General features: G+C 34.5%; 3 protein-coding genes across 6 annotated transcripts in view; 2 read left to right on the top strand and 1 right to left on the bottom strand.

The window, feature by feature from the left end:
- The window catches only part of LOC131154589 (uncharacterized), a 49,422-nt gene extending 43,017 nt beyond the window's left edge, over positions 1-6,405 (top strand). Inside the window, exons 6-9 of one of the 4 annotated variants that reach the window (XR_009136517.1) lie at positions 5,382-5,515; positions 5,609-5,691; positions 5,896-5,996; positions 6,245-6,405. Coding sequence is in view for 1 of the 4 variants with exons in the window: in XM_058107494.1 (XP_057963477.1) it covers positions 5,382-5,504 (123 nt within the window). In the remaining 3 variants the exon portion in view is untranslated. The other 3 variants (XR_009136519.1, XR_009136518.1, XM_058107494.1) reach the window with 3 other exon arrangements.
- LOC131154584 (uncharacterized) overlaps positions 1-26,392 on the top strand; it is a 531,072-nt gene that overhangs the window by 206,065 nt on the left and 298,615 nt on the right. The window lies entirely within an intron of this gene.
- Positions 25,309-26,392, bottom strand: part of LOC131154586 (uncharacterized) — a 114,054-nt gene continuing 112,970 nt past the window's right edge. Inside the window, exon 21 of the mRNA XM_058107461.1 lies at positions 25,309-26,388. The gene's annotated coding sequence lies outside the window, so the exon portion shown is untranslated. The remainder of the gene's footprint in view (positions 26,389-26,392) is intronic.

A 26,392-nucleotide genomic window follows, 5' to 3' on the forward strand; every position in this document is an offset into this window, starting at 1 on the left:
TTCTCGATCGCCTAGCATCAATTTGAGGGGGGAATGTTGGCAGAATTGACAGCTACATGTGTTGTAATTGACAGCTATATGTGTTGTGTGCATGGTTTTAAATCGCGGTAGCGGGTAGCGTAACGTAACAGTAACGGGTGTAACGGGAAGCAGGAGTAGCGGATGTTACATAACGGGAAGTGGGTGTAACGGCCATGAATTTTTTTGAAGCACGCACAACCTTGTGCATATTAGTGTACTTGCATGTTTTAAGCTTTTAGCCATTCTTAGAAAGGGTTTGTGTATTTTGGACCCTTTAGTTCAAGGAACTAAGTTATTTGGTAAGGGCAACAAATTTACATTTGTTTTAAATTATCATTGATAGAAAATTACGTGTGTGCGCATATTTATACTTCTCATTGTTCTTATCTGTGATAAATTCTTATGTGTGCTAAATGAATTAATAAAATAAAATACATTATACACTCCATTAATCTATTAGACACATAAGACATACGAATAATATAAATATAAAATAGCTAGAAAAGAAAGAAGGTTGAAGTTGAAAAATAAAGAACATAAATATCACATTACTAATATTATTAAAAAAAAAAAATTTCCTAATAAGTTAGTATTTTGAAATTGTTAATTAATGTATCTATTGTGAGTATTTAAAAGAATAGTAAATTTTGTATTATTGTCATCCTCATTATAATCTTTTCCCCCTCTTGCCACTTGGTATATTGAGAATGATATATGAAAGAGAGAGAAAAAGTGAGAAGAAAAAGTAAAAAATAAAATATTTTTTTGGTGTAACAGTCTTGTAGCGGTTACATAACGGCCGTAGCGGCCTTTATGTAACAGTCGCAGTCCGTAACGGCCGCTACGGCCGTGATTTTTCTTCCCACCGATTTCGCGGTGTGTAACGGTATCGGTAACCCAAAAACCCTTTACGTAACGGCGTTACGTAACGGTCGCGGCCTTTATTTAAAACCATGGTTGTATGTTGACAGAATTTGTTTTGGATGTAAATAATGTAGAAATCCCTATAGTGTGAATGACGGCCACAGTTGGTGAATGATGACCACCTACCATGGTGGGTGAGCCACCACCTACCATGAGATCTTGCCACAAGCTAGAGGCTATAAAATGAGACTCCCCCACCAAAGCTAAAAGACACATCTCAACTGCAAGTTGTGTCCTCTTCTGTTTTTCCATATTTTATTCTCTGTGTACATGTTAAATAGGGACCCGAGTATGTAAAGAATACACAATTGAATATACAATTGATTCATTTAGACCAAAATTGACATTGTCCACCTCTTTTCCTCGCCTATTCCAATTGAGTTCAGGACAAAATGGTTTGATTTCCTATTTCCTTGTTGATTTCAATGGTCCATTACCTTCTTGAAATTTTCATTTTAGGAGAATGACCACACCAATATTAGTTTTGCGATGAAACAAAGATACATCATACTTGTTTTTGAGAAAAGAAAAGTTGAGTAAGGTAGAAGTAAAGTTCTTATTCCATGCACGATGAGCCTGTTTGAGACCATACAAGGAGTGAAGCAACTTGCACACTGCTGAAGTTGGGGTGGAAAGTAAACCTGCAGGAGGATGCATATAAACATCTTCCTTGAGATCTCTGTGAAGAAAGGCATTCTTCACATCCATTTGGTGTAAACCCCAATTTTGAGAAGCGGCGATAGCCAAAATTGTGCAGATGCTGGTCATTTTGGCCACCGGAGCAAAAGTTTCCTCATAATTTACTCTATATTCTTGATTATTTACAAGAGCTACTAAGCGGGCTTTATACCTGTCCAAACTACCATTAGACTTAACCTTAATAGAATTGACCCATTTACATCCAACTGGAGTCACACCTGCAGGACAATCCACCACTTCCCAAGTCTTATTAGCCTCAAGAGCACATAGTTCCTCCTGCATGGCCTGCAGGAGGAACAGAAGATAGAGTGGCAGACAGGGCAGAAGTACCTGCCTTACGTGATGGGAATCCATAACGGTCAGGAGGACCAGATACTCTAGAGGAGCGGCACAAAGGAGCAGATGGCAAGAGAGGAGCAGAAGGGGGCAGCACTGGAGGTTTCTGCTGGTAGACCATGCCTGGCTGGATCCTTTCAACATGAGTACTAGGAGCACTAAAAGTGTCCTCAAAAGAAGGCAAGAAAGCAACAGAAGACTCCGGTGAGGAAGACATAGGAAAGAACCATTGATTTAAAAAAAAAGAGAACATTCCTTGAAACACGAACCCGATTAGAGTTTGGATCATAGCATAAATAATCCTTTTGTGTGACACTATATCCCAAGAAGGCACAACGGATCGATTGGGCAGAAACCTTGTTTCTGTCCGGTGGGGGAAGATGCATAAAGCATACACACCCAAAAATGTGAAGATTTGTATAGGTAGGATTGTGATGATAAAGCCTGAAATATGGAGACTTAAAATCCAAAACTTGGGAAGGAAGTCTACTTTTAAGAAAGATTGTTGTGGTAAGTGCTTCTACCCAAAATGTAGGAGGAACCGAAGACTCAATGAGCATGGTCCAGACAACATCTAAAAGATGATGATTCTTTTGTTTAGCTACTCCATTTTGTTGTGGAGTATATGGACAAGAACGTTGAGAGATAATACCTTTAGATTGCAAGAAATATTGGAACTCACGAGACATATTGCCCACCTGATTCTGACCGAAGAATTTTAACAGCAGCTGAAAATTGAGTGTCAACAAGAGCTAAGAACAGTTTGAACACAAGAAAAACTTTGTGCTGCAAGAAATACACCCATGTATATCTGCTGTAGTCATCGATAAATGTCACAAAATATTTGTATTGGACATGAGAAATAATAGGACTAATACCCCATACATCACTATGAATGATGTCAAAACTGTGGGTGGCTCTACTTCCTTCAGAAGGAAAGGGTAGAGTCTTACTTTTGCCAAGTTTACAAGTTGCACAATTAGGAAACATAGTGAAAGAAGAATGCTCTTTATTATTCAATAGACCAGATTTCAACAAATAAGATAGTACCCTAGAATTAGGATGACCAAGGCGCTTATGCCAGACTTCATTTGACACTTTTAGACTTATTACAAAGCAAAGACAGTACAGAGAAAGAAGGTAAGCTTTGTGGAACAGGTAGTTATAGAGAAAAGAGACGTTCATGCCTAGGCCCCTTCACTATCAATTGCCCTGACATCTGATCTTACACAACACAACCACTATGAGTAAAATGTACATCATAATTTTGGTCCACAAGCTGGCCAACAGAAACTAAATTCAGAGAGAGATTAGGTGATATGAGAACATCCTTAAAGGAAGAAGATGCATAACCAACTGGCACAATGGGTAGAGCACTACCATTGGCTGTTTGAATATGTGAAGAGCCACAATATTATCTGACATTACTTAAACCATGGAGAGAATTAGTAATATGATTAGAAGCACCTGAGTCTAAGATCCAAGAGGGAGATGAAGAACCAGTACCTTGAAGACCCAATGCTGAAAATGCACTCACAATCATTTCTTGCACCGTTTCTTGTGTTAGAAAAGGTGTTGGAGGCTGTAAAGCAACAACAGAAGTTGCAGCAGTGGCAGCATAGCTGGCTGTAAGTCACCACTAACAACAGCATGATAGACCTTGTTGGAGAGTGAAGGACGAATAGTACAGTCCTTAATAATGTGCCCTGGCTGCTTGCAGTAATTACAAAATTTATGAGGACAGTTGAGGGCAATATGGCCATATTTCTTGCAACTATAGCACTGTGTAGTGCTCATGTCACGACCCTTCCCCTTGCCATGAGCAGCATAGGCAACTGCGACAGTGCCAGAAGCAACACGAGACTGCTCCATAATATTTTGAGTATTGAGGCATTGTTCCTCACGCTAGAGTTCCCCAAAACAGGCCTCCAAAGTCGGAACAGGATCTCTATTTACTAGAGAGGCACGAATAGATTCAAAGTCAGGCCTCAATTTCATTAGAAAATGGTCTCTTTGGCTGGTTTTGTGTACGTGTTGTCCTGTCACCGATCCTGCCTCCAATCCTTCTGCAGAGACCGTGGCTGTAACAAGGTTGGAATAATCATTCCACAAAATCAGAAAACCAGAGTAGTAGTCTTGAACTGATAGATCGCCTTGAGTATAGTTAGCAATGGCCAACCCAAGCTGGAAGCGCCTAGCATTGTTGTCTTGGTTATAGACTTGCTTGAGATAATTCCACAGTCTTTGCAGACCTATGAGGATGCAGAGAAAGAATCGGATGTGACTCCATAGAACCAAGAATCCAGGACATGATTTGATTATCTTTGGCATCCCAAGCTGCCTTGTCGGCCACAGACCTTTCCGCAGTAGATCCCCCTTTGCTGCTGCCATCTATATGTCCCTACAGCTCTTTACCCTTGTTGGAGATGAATGATCATTTGGGCTTCTTTGGGACTGTCTGCAATATTTGGCTTCACTTTGGGCTTATAGTGCAGGCTGTCTTAAGGGCTTCTGCTTTCAGGATGTCATCTGAGAGTGGGTGGCTTTATTGTTTTGATGTACCTTTTTCCTGTGTTTCTTGACTAAGGACTTCTTGTTCTCTATTATTTTATCTGTTTCTTGCTTGGTTTAATAAATTTTCCTTTTCTATTAAATAAAAATGTAATTTATTTGAGTCATTAGTCACATAGGTCATTTTGAGACATCCCAAGTACCCTGCGAAACTGAATCAGACATAAAGGGGTGTAGATTCAGCATGTGATATGATTCTGGTTTAACCACTGACAGGGGATTCCTATATCGAGTTTTATCAACATCAAATGAAATCCTTTCTAGGCTTTTATAGATGTAACCTTGAAAAAACCTGTATCTTCTGTTTTAGGAAAGCTGTCATGACATTATATGTTCAATCCTTCCCCCCACAAACCCCACCCCCCCCCCCCCCCCCCCCAAAGCACCCCCATCCCACCCCATCACAGAAAATGCAATAATAACAAAAATAAATAAATAAAAATAAGACAAAAAGAATAATTTGATTGTCTGAAATTCCCATTTATATCAAGGTTTCCTAAAATGAACCATCACTTAAAATAGTTTGAACACCCCCAAAATTTCAGTAATTGGTAAAATTTGCATGTTTTGTCACTGTCTTTGATTTGTTCTTCACTACTTAAACCCCCAATTCAGATGATGGCAAGGAAGCTGCTCTATGTCTGTCCCTTTGATTTATCATTCTTGGATAAGAAATAGAGTGGTTACTTTTGGGCAGTGTCTTAGCAGTTTTGGAATGAATTGGGCTATCACATCTATTTAGGCACTTGTTTGCTTGTATTTTGTACTTCTCGTCAATTATTGGTTTGAGTCGAATCTTAATTGCTGAATGTTGCATCAATTTTATGCAGGCGGATACAGACAAAGATGGACGTCTAACCCTAAGAGAGATGATTGAGAATCCATATGTATTTTATAGTGCTATCTTCAATGATGACGAGGAAGATTATGAGTCCCATGACGAGTTCCGTTAGTTTAGTTTTAGGTAAATTGTACCATGATGAGCCCATATATAGTATCTGCATGCAGCTGCTTGCAAATAATATTTGCTTGATTATTTCTGCTTCTGGATATGCAGGATAGAATGGAAAGCTGTCAAATTCTTTTTTCTTCAATAGTTTTACGACATTTACCCTGGATATGGAGTGTTGACTTCATATGGTGAGGGTTTTTTATTTTTTGAGTATCTGTTCTCTCTCTCTCTCTCACAGTTATGTTGCTCCCGTTACAGATTGTGGTTTGAACTGTTCTGAAGGGCATCCACTATTTGATGATGGTTGGAACATTATCGTGGGTGGATAAATTTTTTGGGATTTTTAAGCATTGGATTCTTGAAGTTGGCTTATGTTCTTATTTTCTTGACAGTAATGTACTATAGAACAACAATCATCCCCACTGTTTAACATGAAGTGTTATGGTTTGATGGATGCAAGCGGGGCAAACAGCGAATACCGGTCCAATGAACTGTAAGCTTCTTGACAAGTGGACGTGTTAGAAGCCAGGTCACATGTATCCATTTTGTTTACTTATATTTCTTCTGCACAATTTTAAAATTATGGATCTCACCCCCAACCCCAAGATATGCATGTACCAGTTATAGTGAGTATATTGTGTCTTCTAGGATTTTAACAATCCTGCTTAAAGAATTTGAAGATGGGAAGGGAAGGGGCCCTTGGAATGTCAATATTTTTCAAGTGTTTCACCTATTTTGCAGATCAAAGCACTCCCTTGCTACTTCGAAGCAATCCACTTAAAAGAAGCAGGTGGCACTAGATCTTAGCACATGACAATGTTTTTATAGATGAAATTCAAGGAAATAACATAAATTACGATCAAGATGACACCTTTAATTAATGAACTCTGTCTATTTCATGAGCTCCTGTGTTATTTCAGAACTATTCTCTGCAGCCCTTTACTCTAGGGAAAAAGTTTGTCGTCTTGAATGAATACCTGCCTTTTGGATATTGGCCCCTAAATAACAGTCAAAATAATTTGAATGATTTTGAAATGATGCTTAGGTTAGGTTTGGTTGGCGAAATATCTTCTTCTTTATATAGCCTTTAATTGTAGAATTGGTAGTTTATACAAAAGGAATATTTGTTACTGTTATTAAGTAAATAATAATGTGAATTTTAATGGCTAACAATGAATAGATGAGGAATATTTATTTTTAAATGTTATCATGACAATTCTTATTCTATAAATAAACAAGACTGATTATTATCATAGAAAAATATTATTTTGGAAATTTTCATTACAATAATTTCTATTCCACCATCCAAACATCTAAATGGTTTGTCGATTGGGATTTCATTTTCATGTCAGAGGTTGAGGATGAAAGTGGTAAGATGGTCGGATGAAATACGGTGGGAAAGCTATTGCGTGTTGTGTAATTGGGCTTCCAAATAATATAAGCCTTGATATACATAATTGTTTATTTCGAAGTGATTTTCCTTGCAGATAATACCTTAATATTTAGGTATATATGTTCTTGTTTCATTCATTTATTTTGGGTGTTAACTATTTTATATTTGTTGAGTTTTGGTTGGGGTTGCCTGTCTTTACTTGAGAAATCCTTTGGAAGATAAAAAAATAACATTAAAAAAAAAAAAACTTATTCTTAGGATTTTGATTTTTTTTATTATTAAGGATCGACTTTTTATTAGAAAAATTAAGATTCTTTTCCAGTAAGAACCTTTAACTGAGCTATCATCAATGATAGGAACTTCATTAACCTATATCTTAGGGGGTTTATTGTTTCTAGATGATGAAAATGAAGTAGTAAGAGCCCTAATCGTAGGCCAAGTGACTTTAATTACCATGTCAAATTCAGATTTTTTAAAAATATATTTTTTGATTCGCGCACCTGGAAAATCATTTTATTTGAAAATCTAGCAGTATGGATTAATTTATGAACTTAGAAATTCAATGAGCTTTGAAAGAGTTGAGCACCTAAATTTACCCTTTCAAATTCAAATCTTGTAACAAATTGATGTTTTCAATTCCATGAAAAAAATAAGTGAAACATTATAAACAAATTGGGTAATTTACTTAATAAAACTAAGCATCCAATTCAATCATAAGCAGATATTTAATTTCAAGCGTGTAAATTTTCCTTCCCAGTGCATGATTTTCCAAGGTACAAGAGCCCTAGAAACAAAGACAAATAGAAATATAGTTCTAATAAAAGGAACCCAAGAATCATGTTCTTCTCCAATCCGAGGTTTGCTCACATCTCAAATAAATTTAAGGGCATATAAGAAATTTTGACCATCACTCGGAATGGTTTATGGATTCCAAAGAATTCCAAAGAATTAGAGTGACGGGACCTATTAAAATAACAATTACAATTCATAAAGTAATAAGTTCTTGGGCATGGACTTGCTCATCATTCTCATCTTGTTAAACATAAAAAAAATAATAATAAATAAAAATAAAAATCATATTTCTAATGCTATTCATCTATATAATTTGTGACAAAATCACATAAAGAATTGGATAGGCAAAAAAGGGGTTGCACTTCGAACAAAAATGTGTAGAGTTTTTAGTTGACTACTTACCCCATTTGAATAGGTATTGACTCATGGTAACTCTTAATTTCAATAAAGGTATGACCATCTATCCATTCAAGCTAGCACACACTCAACCATGTATATCATTGATCAACATCATCCTTAAATCATGTTACTATTTCCCCAATGTTCATTTGGATCAATTATCATATAAATTATAACACGTATTAAAATAAAATCTTTTGTAGTATAAAATTAAAGCTCCACACCTATAATAGTCTTGAATTTGTTAGAGGAAATTGTCCATAATCATGTAAATTAACTAAAAGAATTCATGCACCTTACCTCATCTAACAAACTTGAGGCTTGATTTGTTGTTATTGTATCTGCATAATAAACATATACATAATACAGTACAAAAGCTAAGGCCTTAGCTTCCTTCAAGAAATCTCTATTTTTTTTTAATTTTTAAAAAATAATATTTATGTAGGGCTTGACATCTCTAATCTTTTTGCTCTCTAATCCGACACTTAACTTTCAAGTTTCTAAACGCCTCAAAAGAGGCCCCCCTTGGGCATTATTTTACTGGCAAACATGCACTCTAGGAATCGGGTTTTGTCTTCGTGGTTAACCAAACTATTCAAGGGTCTAAAAGGGCCCAAGTATGACTAAAAATTAGGACATGCTCTTTTGTCGGGCATTTTAAAAAGGGGGAAAATGTGAAAAATGGTACTGAAAAAAGAAAGTTGGTGAATGACACCTTAAAAGCATGTACGCTTACCAAGTGTCAACATGCCACTCATAATGAAATCTTATAAATTTACCCAATTTCACATGATTTTCAACCATAGAAAGTGTATATATGTCCAAATGTAACTTTTTTTTTTCTCCCAAACTAGAAATATATAATTGATCCAACACAAGAGGCTTAATAATTACTAAATTGGGTCTAATTCTGATCAAGCTTTTCCACATGCACATTAAATGTAAACGTGAAAAGTAATGGATAACATTATGTAGGCCAAACAATTGAGAGCAAAACGAAGAGTCCAAAATTTTGTTATTAATACGATGTACCTATGCATTTTCCTCATTGGGGATAACTTGTCAAAGTAAGTGTGATGGTTGCCAGCAAGGACTTGGTGGAATGATCTAGTAAAAAATAATTGTTTCAATCCCTATCAGTCCATGGTTGACTAGACCCAAATTTAAGGCCTCTTTCAAATTAGGATTCCTTCTTCTAGTTGCTTAAGGTTGATGACAAGTTGGTCTTGTTTGGGCCCTAAGGGGTGAGGTGACTTATAAGTCCTTTATTTTTATTACTTCCTTGGTTTATTCGTTAACTTGTTCTAGAGTCTAACTTCTTGTGCAAGGAGAGAGGCGAAGAAAGTGCAAAAAGAGATGGGGTTGGATAAAGAAGTGTTGGAGTCCGAGTGCCAAGCTACTACTTTGAAGAAAGCCACTAACTAGAAGTAGTTTTGAGCTAATGGTTCAAGGGGATGGTGGAGATGTGTCTGGAGAGCAAGGATGTTTGTGTTTGCCCCAAGGTTTCATTAATTTAGTTTTGATGACAACAAACTATTTGACGTTGGTTGCCATGGATCACTCAAGGACAGTTAAGTCCAAAATAATTTTAGAATAGAGCACTTGTTCTACTACCAAATGTTGGCCCAAAGGCAACCCAAGATGTAACGACTCGAATAAAAATGGAATTTAGTTAATAAAGAGGGAGGAAAAACGGAAACAGGAACAGAAGGAAAGCTGCCAAGCTTCATCGACGAACACAGGGTTTCGTCAACGAAGGCTTTAAGGATTTCGTCGACGAACACAGGGTTTCGTTGACGAGAAAATACCGAGAGGTAGTTTGGGTTGCTCTGAATTTTGTCGACGAACACAGGGCTTCGTCGACGAATTTACTGAAGGATTCGTCGACAAATTTAGCCTCTATAAATAGTGGAAAATCGGGATTTTTAATCACTTTCAGCACCCCTCTCTCTCTCTCCTCTCTCTCTCTCTCTACGTTTCTCTCTCCCTTCTCTCTTAGATTCCTGCCCTGATAGTCGCCGGATCGACGATCCGTAGCCACCACGACGCTCCTAGCGAAGTTCTCTACAAGTTTGTCGGAGCGGATCGTTGGTGGAACGAAGTAGGAAATCATCCCTAAGTTGAGGTAAGGCTTTTTAAGCCAAATTTGATCTTATGGTAGTTGTAAGAAATGATGTACACGTAGAAATATTGAAGTTTAATACTGAGAGTTTTCATTTTCAGGGTATTGGTCAGGAAATCCTACGGGAGTTAGACTGGATCATTTTGGGGGCTTTCTCAATAGTTAGGTAAGGGGATAAACTAAGCTAGTATTTTATGAAAAATGTATGTATATTATTATAGAATTTGATTTCAGGGAAATGAATATATTTATATATGTTTGAATATATTTATGTATGATTTACATTTGGAAAAATACGGTTAAATGATGGTATGTTAAATATGCTGAAAATCTGTTCAGTGTGGCATGAGTATAAAATGTTATGATTTACTATTTTCTAGAATGGGGTTATGATACGAATTTTTATAATGGAAAAACCGGCATACGGGCCGAGATTTTTATATATGATGTGAATTACCAGCGTACGGGCTGTGCTATGATATGTTTGCCGGCATACGGGCCGTGCTATGATGTGATTTGCGAGCGTATGAGCTGTGCTATGATATGTTTGCCGGCGTATGGGCCGTGCTATGATGTGGTTTGCCGGCGTGTAACACCCCGACCCCGAGGGGCCTGGGATATTAACTTTTTACTACTAATTTACAGGAGAAGCAAAATAAACTCAATTGTTATTAAACAGAGCGCTAATTATCCATATTACAATCACTTATTTCAAAAGAAGAAAATTACACAAATATAAATATCTGAAATCATACTAATATTTCTAATTAATCTTTATTTTTCTAATCCCCACCCGCATGCTTGCTAAGCCTGATTTCCAACATGCTCTTCAAATTATCTGAAATAAAAATATGATTGGAGTGAGACGACGCTCAGTAAGTAAATAAGATTATTATTAGTGTGTGGCTAAAATGAACTTTTAAAAAATTTCATAAAATAATATTTAATACTATAACTTCAAAACTGCTTTTAGAATAAATATAAATTTAAAATTTACTACATAAAACATTTTTACCATCAATTACAACAGTAAAATTTTATAATCATATACTATAATTGTTAAATTAAATTTTTAACTTTAAAACTATAAAAATATTTAAAACATACATATACTTTTCCATATACGTTTTCCTTAGATCGTCATTTAAGCACCAGAATGATCCTTTTCACGTAAACTTACACTTTTCCTTCAAATAATCAGTAACTTTGTACACGTAATTAAATATGTATAAACATATATTATAAAAACCACCCTTAGGCCTGTTTGCCGTAAGTCATGTTTACCTCCATGACTGGGTTGTGCGGTCCAAAGACTAGACTTAGTTGGCTGGCTGACCAAATTAAATCAACGTACGTAAACTTTAAGTGAGATTTTCCTTATTAAGTCCTGGTCCGGAACCAGGTGTGCACTCAGGAGAAATTCACTAACATAAATAACTACTCTGTAAACAGTGTGAGTGCACTTTGATCTGTATAAACTTTAAGTTGCGATACCGAGCATCTGTAACTTTGAACTTTCGTCGCCATAAGGGATTTTAAAATCATCTTATTATAATTTATGCAATTTAAAATAATATCGTAAAAATCTCATCTTTACTCATATTTCTTAAAAAATGCAATGTAGAAATAAACTCATGCCACACAATTTTTGTATTAAAAATATATATAATTTTATTTTTGAATAGAAAGAAATGCTGAAAATTTATCCGAGGGGATTAGAACATTTCTTAACTCAAAAATAGATGCAAGTATATTAAAGATAAAACGGGTATAATTAAATATGCGTAAAAATAAATTCATGGAAATTTTGTGGAACTAATTAACATAATTGAAATTTACTTATAAAATAAATTCGGGTATAAATTTTAAATAAAAAAAAAACTAACATAATCAAAATTTACTTACTTTCTTCTTTTACCGCGTGCTACAAACACAATAACTATCTTTAAGAAATGAGATCGGAAAGAGTGGGTGAGTGAGAACTTATTCAAAAATTCTCTCTCCATCACAAATTCTTTCACTTACTAATCCTTCTCTTCCTTGGAAAATTGTTGTTAAAAATGAAGGTTGAGAGCTTTCTATTTATAGGAAAATTTTGGGGAAGAAATGAAATTTATAAAAGTGTAAGGAGATGGGTGAAATTATAATTTTTTTTTTAAATTAAAGAATGGGCAAGGGATGGGCAAGGTATGGGTTGAGTATGGGATGGGGATGGAGGTCATGTGGGAGTGCTTGTCACCATTCTCATTAAATAAATTTTTAATTATCTACTTACCTATTTAATTAATCAATTAGTTAATTAATTATTTTATTATTTTATTATTTTTCTTAATCATTATTATCATTACTATTATCATTGTTATTACTTTTAAACTATTTTTAGTATTTATTTATTTTATTATTTATTTTTGAATAAGAATTAAATTTAAATTTTGAAAACTCATGTGGGCCCCACATGGTCTTGTGGGCCCCACACAACTTTGAGACCCGAATGGATCTTACGTAATTCGAATAACTCTTATACGATTTTATACATTCTACATAACTTTGAGACTCGTGTGAACCTCCATATGGCTTCGGGACTCATGTGGGCCCCACATAGTCTTGTGGGCCCTGCATAGGATACCTATATTATTATTATTTTATCATATATTTTTACAAATTATATCAGTCAAAACATTATTTTATGTACTTATTTACGTATATAAACAGTGTCTTGTGGCTCCGGGACTTATGTGGACCCCACATAGTCTTGTGGGCCCCACATATGATACTTATATTATTATCATCTTATTATATATTTTTACAAATTATGTTTGTCAAAACACTATTTTATGTATATATACTTATTTACGTATACAAACAATGTCTATCCTGTTTATCCTATGAAATTCCATTTTGACCAGGCCGACCTCTAGGGAGCGACTGAGCCGCAATGGTCTCTAAGCACTCGCTTAGACAAGGTCTTTCTTAAGCATCAAACATGGAATCAAGGATCCTATAGAAAAACACTTCTGTATTGATATTAACTTAATGACCATTTTTATTATTTTATTATTATTGTACTTTAATTTTATATATATATATATATATATATATTTGGGTCATCACAATCTCCCTTTCTTATAAAAATTTCGTCCTCGAAATTTACTAATTTAAAATGAGTACTGTATAATTGGTTGTGCTATTAGAAAGAGTAAATTGATTAACGATTTAACTAAGTCTTAGAATAGATTGAGGGTTAATTTGACGAAATATTTTATTTTGGGAATTGAAGTGTGAATCGTCGGTCTAATAGGGGTTGAAATGGAAAAGAAATTCAGAAGATGTGGAAAAGGAAAAATATATACATATATATTATACATGTCCTATAAACTAAAAATATATGAGATCTGGCCTTTAGAGCTTTAGATCAACGTTAACATCTATCGCAGTACTAGCGGTGTCACTGCTAACCGCCTGGGTTCTTTCTTGGCAGAGTTGACCTCTTATAATGTCGCCAGCTTGGGTCGGAAAAAGGGAGAGAATGCCCGTTTGTTCGGCGAGGGAGGAAGAGCTGCCCTCTTCCTGAGTTATTGGTGGCCCGTGTATGAGTCTCAATGCGAATCGAATTTCCTTGCAATGGTGAAGTAGGCCAACATTATCCGAAACCCTTAGTGTGGTGACTGCGATATTGCCATTGTAAGGGATATAGCCCATTGGTGTGATATTAGTTATAAGTTTCATAGTCGGAATATTCTCGATAGGGAAGAGGGTTGGAAGAATGGCAGGGGCACTGCTCGGGTCGGTAGTGGCGGAGGAGGTAATATGGAGAATTGATGGGGCAGTAGTTGAGATAGTGGCTTCTCCAACTGATTCTCGCCTACGCCTACGATTCTCAAACCAAAAGCGCACATTCCTTGGCTTGATTGGACCATACCTTCGAAGTTGTGCTGCAAGTAAGATAGTTTGTTCCACGGAAGGGAGTTCCCCTTGACTGCTGCAGAAGGCCTCCTCTAAAATCTCCAGCTGTGCCTTGCTAGGTTTCCATCTTTGGATTGGCGATCTAGTGCTACTCTCAGCAGCTTGAGGAGTTGGGTGATTTGGCAACATTTTTGAGTAATGAGACAACCAAGAGAAAAGTTGGAAAGAACTAATCTCTTCAAACCAAAATGTGGTTGTTCAAGATGGTAGAAAACTGTGATGCTTAGAGTTTGAGGAGGGCGTACCCTTTTTATAAGGGAATGACCGCGTGTTGTGGAAATCGAGAGAGAGCGACGTGTGCTGCGAGAATTGAGGGAGAGCGACGCGTGTCACGGATATCAAGCAACGCATTTTGCACAAATCGAGGGATAACGATGTGTGTCGCGAGAACCGAGAGGGGGTGACGCGTGTCACAGATATCGATTAACGCATTTTACACAAATCGAGGGAGAACGACGTGTGTCACAAGAATCGAGAGAGAGCGATGCGTGTCATGGATATTGAGTAACGCGTTTTGCATAAATCGAGGGATAGCGACATGTGTCGCGGAAATTAAGCGAGCGACACGTATTGCAAAATTTGCAGACTCTAGGTTCTTTTTATGTTTTTACATCTTTATTAATACTTTAACTATAATTAATTTCATCCTTAGATCACCACTTGGGTGGGTGGCCTAGTGGTAAGGAACCGGCCGTGCATCCATGTGGTCGCGGGTTCGAGTCCCCACTACGCCCAAGTGGTCTCATGCCTTGGCCTTGCTTCAGGGGTAAGTGAGCTATAGCCGATGATTTCCACCCATGAGTCCCCCCCCCCCTTTTTTTTACCCTTATATATATATATATATATATTTCATTATTATTATTATTATTATTATTATTATTATTATTATTATTATATCAAATATATGTTGGGCATGTTTGGCCGATTAAAGATTTGACATTGGTTAGTTATTTGAAGGAAATTAGTTAATTTTTATATTGTTTTCATTAATGAAATTTTCACTATATAAAGTTTTTTTTTATAGAAAATTTTAAGTTGTATTAACTTTTATAAATTTATACAAAATTTAAGATTTTGTCAAAATTTGTTCTCCTAAATCAAATTTGGATACTTGATGGAAATTGAATATGCAATGAAAAAAAAAAAAACAAAAATAGATATACATATTTAACTTGCACATGCTAAGGGATTTTTTTTTTTGAATTTAAATATAATAAGTAATATTTAAATGATATTCAATTCCTTATATACTAATACAAAATAAAAATTAAAGATTTTGTCAAAATATATATTCCTAAATTAAGCTTGAATGTTTTGTTGATAACTGAATATGTAATATAAAAATACATATTCATATCCAACTTATACATTCAAAGAAATTTTGGATGAATTCAGATTTCATAATAGACCGTTTGTTCATATCTATTTGTATGTGTAGCACTTCTAAATTCAGTAGGGTCTAATGGGTTATTTTTTATATATTTAATGAAAATAACAACAGTAAAAATAATTAAATCTCAGATATTATTATTATATTTATATATATAAAAATTTTAAATTATTAATGCATTTGACAATTAATTATGAATCATCAATATGGGTACATGTTTCTACAAACATAAATAACATATTTAAATTAATTAATGTGTCTTCAATAATACTACTATTTTTCTTAGAGAATTTATAATTATTACCTGTCCTTGGGAGTCTTCACGTAAATCTCATTTCCTCAAATGCTACTATCTTTAGGATGCATTCTTAAATAATAATCAAATGTTATTTTAAAATCATAAATCTATTATTAACGTATACTAATATAACAAACTGAAATAAATATTCTAAATTACCCAATCCTACCAAGATCATGTTTTATACCTATGCTCTAGTAAAATTTATATATTAGAGTATGTAGAACCTTTATCCTATGCTCTGGTAAAATTATTTTTTAAAGTCTACAGGACTTATAACCTATTGCTCTAATACCAAATGTAACACCCCGACCCCGAGGAGCCTGGGATATTAACTTTTTACTACTAATTTACAGCGGAAGCAAAATAAACTCAATTGTTATTAAACCAGAGCGCTAATTATCCATATTACAATCACTTATTTCAAAAGAAGAAAATTACACAAATATAAATATCTGAAATCATACTAATATTTTTAATTAATCTTTATTTTTCTAATCCCCACCCGCATGCTTGCTAAGCCTGATTTCCAACATGCTCTTCAAGTTATCTAAAATAAAAATATGATTGGAGTAAGATGACGCTTAGTAAGTAAATAAGATTATTATTAGTGTGTGATTAAAATGAGCTTTTAAAAAATTTCATAAAATAATATTTAATACTATAACTTCAAAACTGCTTTTAGAATAAATATAAATTTAAAATTTACTACATAAAACATTTTTACCATCAATTACAACAGTAAAATTTTATAATTATATACTATAACTGTTAAATTAAACTTTTAAATTTAAAACTATAAAAATATTTAAAACATACATATACTTTTCCTTATACGTTTTCCTTAGATCGTCATTTAAGCACCAAAATGATCATTTTCACGTAAACTTACACTTTTCCTTCAAATCATCAGTAACTTTGTACACGTAATTAAATATGTATAAACATATATTATAAAAATCACCCTTAGGCCTGTTTGTCGTAAGTCATGTTTACCCCCATGACTGGGTTGTACGGTCCGAAGACTAGACTTAGTTGGCTGGCCAACCAAACTAAATCAATGTACGTAAATAAGTGAGATTTTCCTTATTAAGTTCTAGTCCGGAACCAGGTGTGCACTTAGGAGAAATCCACTAACATAAATAACCACTCTGTAAACAGTGTGGGTGCACTCTGATCCGTATAAACTTTAAGCTGCGATACCGAATATCTTTAACTTTGAACTTTCGTCGCCATAAGCGGTTTTAAAATCATCTTATTATAATTTATGCAATTTAAAATAATATCGTAAAAATCTCATCTTTACTCATATTTTCTTAAAAAATGCAACGTAAAAATAAACTCATGCCACACAATTTTTGTATTAAAAATATATATAATTTTATTTTTGAATAGAAAGAAATGCTGAAAATTTATCCGAGGGGATTAGAACATTTTTTAATTCAAAAATAGATGCAAGTATATTAAAGATAGAACTGGTATAATTAAATATGCGTAAAAATAAGCTCATGGAAATTTTGTGGAACTAATTAACATAATTGAAATTTACTTATAAAATAAACTCGGATATAAATTTTAAATAAAAAAAAACTAACATAATCAAAATTTACTTACCTTCTTCTTTTACCGCGTGCTACGAACACAGTAACTATCTTTAAGAAATGAGATCGGAAAGAGTGGGTGAGTAAGAACTTATTCAAAAATTCTCTCTCCACCACAAATTCTTTCACTCACTAATCCTTCTCTTCCTTGGAAAATTATTGTGAAAAATGAAGGTTGAGAGCTTCCTATTTATAGGAAAATTTTGGGGAAGAAATGGAATTTATAAAAGTGTGGGGAGATGGGTGAAATTATAATTTTTTTTAAAATTGAAGAATTGGAAAGGTATGGGTTGAGTATGGGATGGGGATGGAGGCCATGTGGGAGTGCTTGCCACCATTAATTAATCAATTAGTTAATTAATTATTTTATTATTTTATTATTTTTTTTAATCATTATTATCATTACTATTATCATTGTTATTACTTTTAAACTATTTTTAGTATTTATTTATTTTATTATTTATTTTTGAACAAGAATTAAATTTAAATCTTAAAAACTCATGTGAGCCCCACATGGTCTTGTGGGCCCCACACAACTTCGAGATCCGAATAGATCCTACGTAACTCAAATAATTCTTATACGATTTTATGCATCCTACATAACTTTGAGACTCCTGTAAACCTCCATATGGCTTTGGGACTCATGTGGGCCCCACACAGTCTTGTGGGCTCCGCATAGGATACCTATATTATTATTATTTTATCATATATTTCTACAAATTATATCAGTCAAAACATTATTTTATGTACTTATTTACGTATATAAACAGTGTCTTGTGGCTCCGGGACTTATGTGGACACCACATAGTCTTGTGGGCCCCACATATGATACCTATATTATTATCATCTTATTATGTATTTCTACAAATTATGTTTGTCAAAATACTATTTTATGTATATATACTTATTTACGTATACAAACAGTGTCTATCCTGTTTATCCTATGAAATTCCATTTTGACCACGCTGACCTCCAGGGAGCGATTGAGCCGCAATGGTCTCTGAGCACTCACTTAGATAAGGTCTTTCTTAGGCATCAAACATGGAATCAAGGATCCTACAGAAAAACATTTCTGTATTGATATTAACTTAATAACCATTTTTATTATATATATATATATATTTGGGTCATCACACAGCGTACGGGCCGATGATTTTCATGATATACGTCTATATGCAAAATGATACGAGTGATGTGAAAGTTAATGATATGAAATATTCATGTATCACAATTTCAATATATGTTATATGGTATAAAAACCTGGTTGGCTTGGTCTAGGCTAGCACTTGCATGGTACCGTTACTATGTGTCCATGGTCCTCGTGATCATGATATTTGTGTTAACGTCGCTGTACGAAGTGGTGTGAGTTGGATAGTCGATGTGGTTTTTAAAGAAGTGTGTGTGATCACCCCTGGTGTACGGACCAAGTCAGGCAGACCCATCGGACTTACAAACTGTACTGTTGACTTGGCAGTGGTTGGCTAACCATTGTCAGGTCCCACCTTCGAGCCACACAACCCAGTCATGTCGAGGTAATACATGACAACAGCCAACTAACCTACCAGAATTGTTTTTATGTTATTATTATTATATGAGATGAAATATGCTTATGAAAATGTTATATGTTCTGCCATGATTTGATATGTATATGTTTTCCCAGATTTGACAAAACAGTTACTGGATATGTTCTGTATGGTATATATATATATATAACACGGAATACTCATGTTGCCACACACTAGTATTAGTTTATTTCCCTTATTGAGAGGTGTCTCACCCTTAAATTTTATAAACTTTTTAGGAGTCCCGAATAGAAGAGCGGGAAAAGCCCCGCAGAATTAGCGTTGTTTATCTGCTCTCTGTGAAGGGTAAGTTCTTGTAGGGACAGTTAGATTTTGGGGGAAATATTCCTAGATATGATTTTTGGAATGTATAAACTGAGATACAGTGATTGTAGTAACTCTGGTATATTGTGATATATGGTATTGAGATGTATATGATTGTATGTTTTCTACTACTTAGGCTTCCGTGTGGTGTTCTGATTTATCCCTGGTACCTACGGGTCCAGATGTATTATGATATGCTGAGTTGGGATATGAGATGTGTGTTATTGCTTTATTATATATATATGTGTGTGTGTGTGTGGGATTTGAGCAGGTCGTCACACAAGAGGTGGGGTGAATTGGGTTTAAAAGTATTTGATGTAAATTTAAATCAATTAAAAACATTCCAGCAAATCACGCAAATATAAAATCAATTTAAAGAGAGGGAAGAGAAAATACAAATTCTTTTTATAGTGGTTTGACTATCTTCGCCTACGTCCACTCTCTTAAAACCAACGACCTTAAGGTTCCACTAACTCTCATTGTTTTAATAGAGACTAAGAAACCAATTACAATCCCTTACTTTTCAGATACCAAGGAAACCAAATTAAAATCCTTGTTTTCTATGGAGACAAGGCAACCAAAAACACCAACTCTTACAAGAACAAATTCCTTACAAGGAAGAGATACAAGTTGAGCTTACAAAATAAACTCTCAAGAAATAAACAAATGAAAGCTTGTGAGTTTTCTTTCAAGGATGAGCAATTAGAGAGCACAAAGAGAGATTGAGAGAGAATGAAAGCAAAAGCACTTGGATATTTAGTATAAGTTTGTTCTCTAATGTTCTAAAGGTTTAGGAGGACCTATATATAGACTTTGGAAGAAAATTAGCTACTTTATGTCCGTTGTAGCCTTTTTAGCTTTCAAACTGATCGACCGCTTATAGGGTCCAGTTTACTTCTTACTAGTCATTAGAGACAAGAAGAAAACTTATGTAGGCAAGAGCTGCCAAACTGGTCAACCACCTTCAGGGGCCGATCGACCACCTCCAGCCTCTACTTGGGTTGATTGACCGCCCCCTAGGGGAGGGGTGAATTAAGTTTAATAAAATTAAATAAGCTTCATAAAATATTTAGATCAATTTGAACAATCAAGCAAAACACACAATATCAAAGAAAATTAAAGAGAAAAGGGAAGATAAATTTGAAAACTCTTTTATAATGGTTAGGTTATCCCTGCCTACATCCACTCTCTTAAAACCAACCATCTTGAGGTTCCACTAACTCCTTTTCTTTTAGTGGAGACCAAAGAAACCAATACAACCCCTTGCTTTTCAGAGACCAAGAAAACCAAATTACAATCCATGTTTTTTATAGAGATAATGCAACCACCAAAAAAAAAAAAAAAAATTGCTTACAATAGTAAATTCCTAACAAGGAAAATTTACAACTTAAAGCTCATTACAAACTCTTGATGAATAATCAAGATTGAGGCTCAAGAGTTTTCTCTCAAAGAGGAGCAAATTAAAGCATAGAGAGAAATTAAGAGAGAATGAAAGCAAAAGTACTTGGTTGTTTAATATGGATAGTTTCTCTACTGTTGTTAAGACTTAGGAAGGCATAATATAGTTTGGATAAAAAACTAGTTGTTTTCTGGCTGTTGGAGCCTTTTGGCTTGTTAGATCAGTCGATCGCTTACTATGTCTAATTGACCGCTTACTAGCTTGTTAGAGAAAAGAAGAAGACTGCTAGAATCAAACCTTGCTAGACTGATCGACCGCCTTTAGGGGCTAGTCAACTACCTCCTAGGGCCGGTCAACCACCCCTTGTGCAAGGTTGGGGTTCAGTCTATTTTTTGTTCCTATTTCTCTAGTTTAGGTCCATTAGTGTTATACCTTACATTTTCTCACAATTTTAAATTATATAGTACATTACAATTGAGAGAAAAAAAAAAAACTACAAATAAATGAATTAAAGTGTTCAAAAATTTCTCTCAATTCTTCAACTTTTCTCTAGCTTTAATGGTTTAATTCCTGTAGAAACACAACTTAAGCACAAAACCATCAATACTCAATTATTATCATCAAACTAGGAAGATAGCAAAATATTTTCATATAATCAAACATTTTAAACAAAACATACATTTAAAAACAATTTAAATCCTTTATTGAAGAAGAAACCTCAAGAAAAAATAATTATCTAGAAATGCAACAATTTGAAAAAGCCGAAGTTTCATTTTTCAAGAAAAACATATTCAATCAAGTTCAAAATTTAAGGGTATTATGCAATTCATCTTGAAAGAATTTCATTCACGGATAGGGAGCTTACCTTATCTTTATTCTCAATGGTCATTAGACGTGTCAAAGTATGATTCGAAGCCACTGTCTTCCCAAATGGAATTGAAAGCCTTCTTAAATCTCCCCCTTTCCTTCTTGAGATATGGGCATTCAGTTCGAAAATGCCTTGGTTTCTTGCATTTGTGGCAAGTGGCCTTCTCTTGTTTGCTCGCTTTTTCATTCTTTTCATTTGAAGCTTTTTAAGGAATCTTTGAACAATTTGGTGATAAGGACTATTACTTCATCACTATCTTCTTCTTCCTCATTTTCTTTTTTTAAGGTGAGTGCTAATGTTTTCTTCTCATCTATTCTTTCCATCGTCCTCTTTGCTTCCATTTCATGCACAAGAAGAGACCCAAGCTACTCCTTAAGAGAAAGTTCTTGTAGGTCCTTTGACTCTACAATCACATTCTTCTTGTTGTAGGTCCTTTAACTCTACGATCACGATCTTCTTGGTCTTCCATTCTTTTGGCAAGTACCTAAGAATTCTTTACACAAGTTTAAGATTAGTATAATTCTTGCTAAAAGATTTTAAAACATTTATGATATTAGCAAATCTTGTAAACATATCATTATTCTTCTCATTTTGACACATTTCAAACATTTCATATTCCTTGACAAGCATGTTTATCCTAGACAATTTTACCTTAGAGGTACCCTTATGGGTTACATGAAGCATGTGCCAAATTTGACGAGTAGATGTACATCCACTGATGTGATTGAATTCTTTGCAATTTAATGCACAATGCAAAATGTTCATCCCTTTAGAATTTATTTAATACGCACATTTTTTGTTGTCATTCCACATATGTCTAGGTTTTGATTTGATCTCACTATTCTCCACAATAGTTGAAAAATAACATCCATTTTGAATAACATCCCAAATTTCAAAGTCAAAGGAGTTTAGAAAAATAGTCATCATATTTTTTGAATATGCAAAATCTTCTCCATTAAAGAATAGAAGTTGAATAATGGAGAATCCATCAATGCCAATGTTGATGGTTGTCATGGATCACTCAAGGACAGTTAAGTCCAAAAAAAATTAAAAAAAGAGTGCTTCCTCTAATACGGATTGTTGGCCCAAAGGCAACCCAAAGAGGGGGGTTGAATTCAGTTTAATTAAATTAAATGAGATTGATAAAAAAAATTAAAGTTATTTAAAAATCAAGCAAAACATGTAATATCAAAGCAAATTAAGAAGAGAAGGAAATAGAAATTTGCAAACTCTTTTAATTGATTTGGCTATCCCCGTTCACGTCTACCCTTTTAAGACTAACTGTCTTGATGTTCCATTAACTCCCCTTGTTTTAATAGAGACCAAGGAAACCAATATAGCCTTTTGTTTTTCAGAGACCAAAGAAACCAAATTACAATCCTTGTTTTTTACGGAGACAAGGCAACCAAAAACAACCACGCTTATAGAAACAAATTCCTCACAGAGAAGATTTACAACTTAAAGTTTAAGACAAACTCTCAATGAATAATCAAGATTGAAGCTCAAGAGTTTTTCTCTTAAAGATGAGTAAATTAAGGCACAAAGAGAGATTAAGAGAAAATGAAAGAAAAAGGATGTGGTTGTTCAATATAGGTAACTTCTTCAACGTTTTTAAGGTTTAGGAGGGCATATATGTAGAGTTTGGATGGAAACTAGTTGTTTTATGCCCATTAGAGCCTTTTGACTTGTTAAACCAATCAACTGCTAATAGGGTTCAATCAATCGCTAACTAATTGTTAGAGACAAGAAGAAGACCGTTGTAGGAAAAACTTGTCAAACTAGTTGACCACCTCTGGCCTCGGCTTGAGTCTATCAACCGCCCTTAGCACAAAGCCAGCGTTTGATATACTTTTTGTTCCTAATTCTCCAATTTAAGTCCATTAGTGTTATGCCTTATATTTACTCATGATATTACAATGTAAAGTACTTTACAATTGTAAAAGAAACACTACAAATAAATAAATTAAAGTCATCAAAAACTTCTCTCACTTCTTCAACTTTTGTCCAACTTCAATGGCTTAATTCCTATAGAAACATAACTTAAATACAAAATCATTAGTAATCAATAGTTTGTTGTCATCAAAACCAAGTTAAAAAAATATAGGGACTAACACAAATGACAACTGTCAATGGCATGGTTAATTAATAAAGCATTGAATTGAAAGAACATCATACTAAAACCAAATCTTAGACTAGAGTACCATGTTCAAGATGATTTCTTTTTGAGTTGTAGTGAAGGTCATATACGTGATAGCATTTGATGCTTTGCGGAGGACAATTGAGGCCTAGAAAATCTCTAGATGGTCTATTAAGTTCATTCCGCCATTATAGATTCCATTTAGATCATTTAGAAGCTCAAGGGAAGTGACTCCTTAATAATCTTCCTAGTGGATGGTGTACCGCTAATTTTGATTTTCCTTTGGCTTTTTCCACCCACCTTGAAAGTCTATTTTCCATGTTCCCCATATTTGATCGCCAACCTGTGTTGGGATGAGTGTTTCACGAAGACAAAAATTCCATGTCCTTTAGAGAATTTGCTTTCATGGTGGGAAGCTTCAGTGTTGGTGCAAGTTATACTCCATTAATGATGAGAATGGCTATGGGTCAACAAGGTTTTGTTCATTTTGGGTCAAAAGGCTCACTGTCCTTGCATAACCTCGAATTACTTGGGAGCAAGTGGGATTTGTCTTTGGGAGAGTTGCTGTAAGGGTACATGAGTTATGGTTTGTTTCGGCCTTTCTAACTTTCTTTTTTCTTTCTTAGTCAGCAACAAAGCTAGTAGTGATGCCTACTAGTAATACTTCTCCAAAAAAGCACAACTATGGAGGAGTTACTCCCCTTAGGCTTCTACAAAATCAATCATGGCATGACCAACTCAAAGATGTTTTATTCCTTGATAATCCTTCTATAGAGTGCTAACCGCTATTGAAAGCAATAAAATAGAAACATTGCAACTAGAAAATAGATAGAGATGGTCTAGCAATCACATGAATAATTACTGATTAAAAAATTTTGAGGTTCTTCAAAATAACTGTGTATTTCAATGAATTGATGAATCACTATTTGCCCCAAATAACCAAATCAATCATGCCAAAGAATAAGTTTCTGAATCACGGAACTTTTGGTTCAACATAGCAAGTCAATTGGACATTTGAAAGGTTTTTCTACATGCGTCTGACTTGAAACAATACAAGTGATTCTTGTAGTCTCAATATGGTAATTATACCCATTACAATTTACGATGTCTGTTTTTAAAATATAAAAATTTCATTTGGAAGCATGAATTTTAAGTTTTGAATTTAAAAAGTGTAGATTCGAATCAAACTTAATATAATTTTTTGTTCAAATCTGCACATTCAAATTTAAGATCCCAACTCCAAGCTCTTAAGCATAGTAAATAAATTTCTTTAAAATTTATCATAATACAAAGTGTGAATAATATAAAATTTTGTTTCACATGATGTTGGCTTTCCCAAAGTCCCAAAGTCTTCCATCGGTCATGTTGTTCCTATGATTTTTTTTTTTAAACTATAGCTTCAACTAATGTTACGTTAGAAACCATTCTTCATTTTGAAGAACCGTAGCATCGTTGCACTCCCTGCCATATATACCTTCCATCATTCATTTTAGAAACGTTTAGTTCCTTTGAAACTTATTTTGGAGGTGTTAAAATATGTATAATCACTTCAAAGACTTCAGATAAACATCAAATATAAAGCACGCAAATAAGTTGGACTAGAGACAAATTGTCTGAAAATACAATTAAAAAATAACTTAGAGATGATGCAATAAAGAGTTGACATTGTGAACATGCTTTACACGCACAACCAGTGTCCTTTGGTGCAGACTCCTTCAACGAATATATGATTCTCAAGAACTTTATTTTTCAGAAAATTGTCATTTCCCTGCTTTGCTTCGTGAGTTTGTAACTTCTAGTGGTACAAAGTAATTTTCTAGGGAAAAATTGTGATTATAATTATGACAATTTCATCTTCTCCCATGGCAGTCCCTCTCCACAACTTGAATTCAGAAACAGTTGTGAATAATCTAACTTCATTAAAATACAGTTTCAAAAATATAAGAGCAACCTCATATGGTTATGGCAAAAGAAAACCAAAGCCTTCACGTGTTCCTGTTGGACTGGTTTCCTTCTTCGCATTCCCGAGGTGCAGTGTCAAGATCGTCTAAAATAGATGGTTATTCAAGTAGGTGATATTTTACAAAGGTCTTTATCAAGAAGAGTGGAACCAAGGACTGGATGCCTAAGTACTAGCTTGTGAAGAAGTATAATAAGAACCAGCTATTTGTTCCAACAGACACTTCACCAGAAGCCGCTGAGGATTGCCAAAAACACATTTCTCATTTTCCTCGCCAAAGCTCTAGGACATAACAGAGTCATTCTTATATCAGCCTTTTCTCATTCTTGTACCTTACTCAAAGCTCCAGGACATGACACATGCTTCTGTGGAAGAGAAATTGTTACTCGCAAGAAAATGATTGCAAGGTACTAAACCAATAATCAATCTTAGTTTTCCACTGAAATCAAAGGCCATGATTGACTATTGAGCACTTGATCTCGGTAGATTTGTCAGTCTTTGCTAATGAAAATAGCTCATGCATGTGTGCCACAGCATGTGCAAAAGCATGAATGCCCCCTTGCATGGCACAACGGTAGCATTCCAACTAAGCCTACCCGTGTTAAGACATTGGTTGAATTGATGTATCTTGTCCCCCCTTCACATACTAGCACCTCAATCATAACACACTGTACAACCTGA

Source organism: Malania oleifera, chromosome 4 (assembly GCF_029873635.1).
Source record: "Malania oleifera isolate guangnan ecotype guangnan chromosome 4, ASM2987363v1, whole genome shotgun sequence".
Taxonomy (NCBI): Eukaryota; Viridiplantae; Streptophyta; class Magnoliopsida; order Santalales; family Ximeniaceae; genus Malania; species Malania oleifera.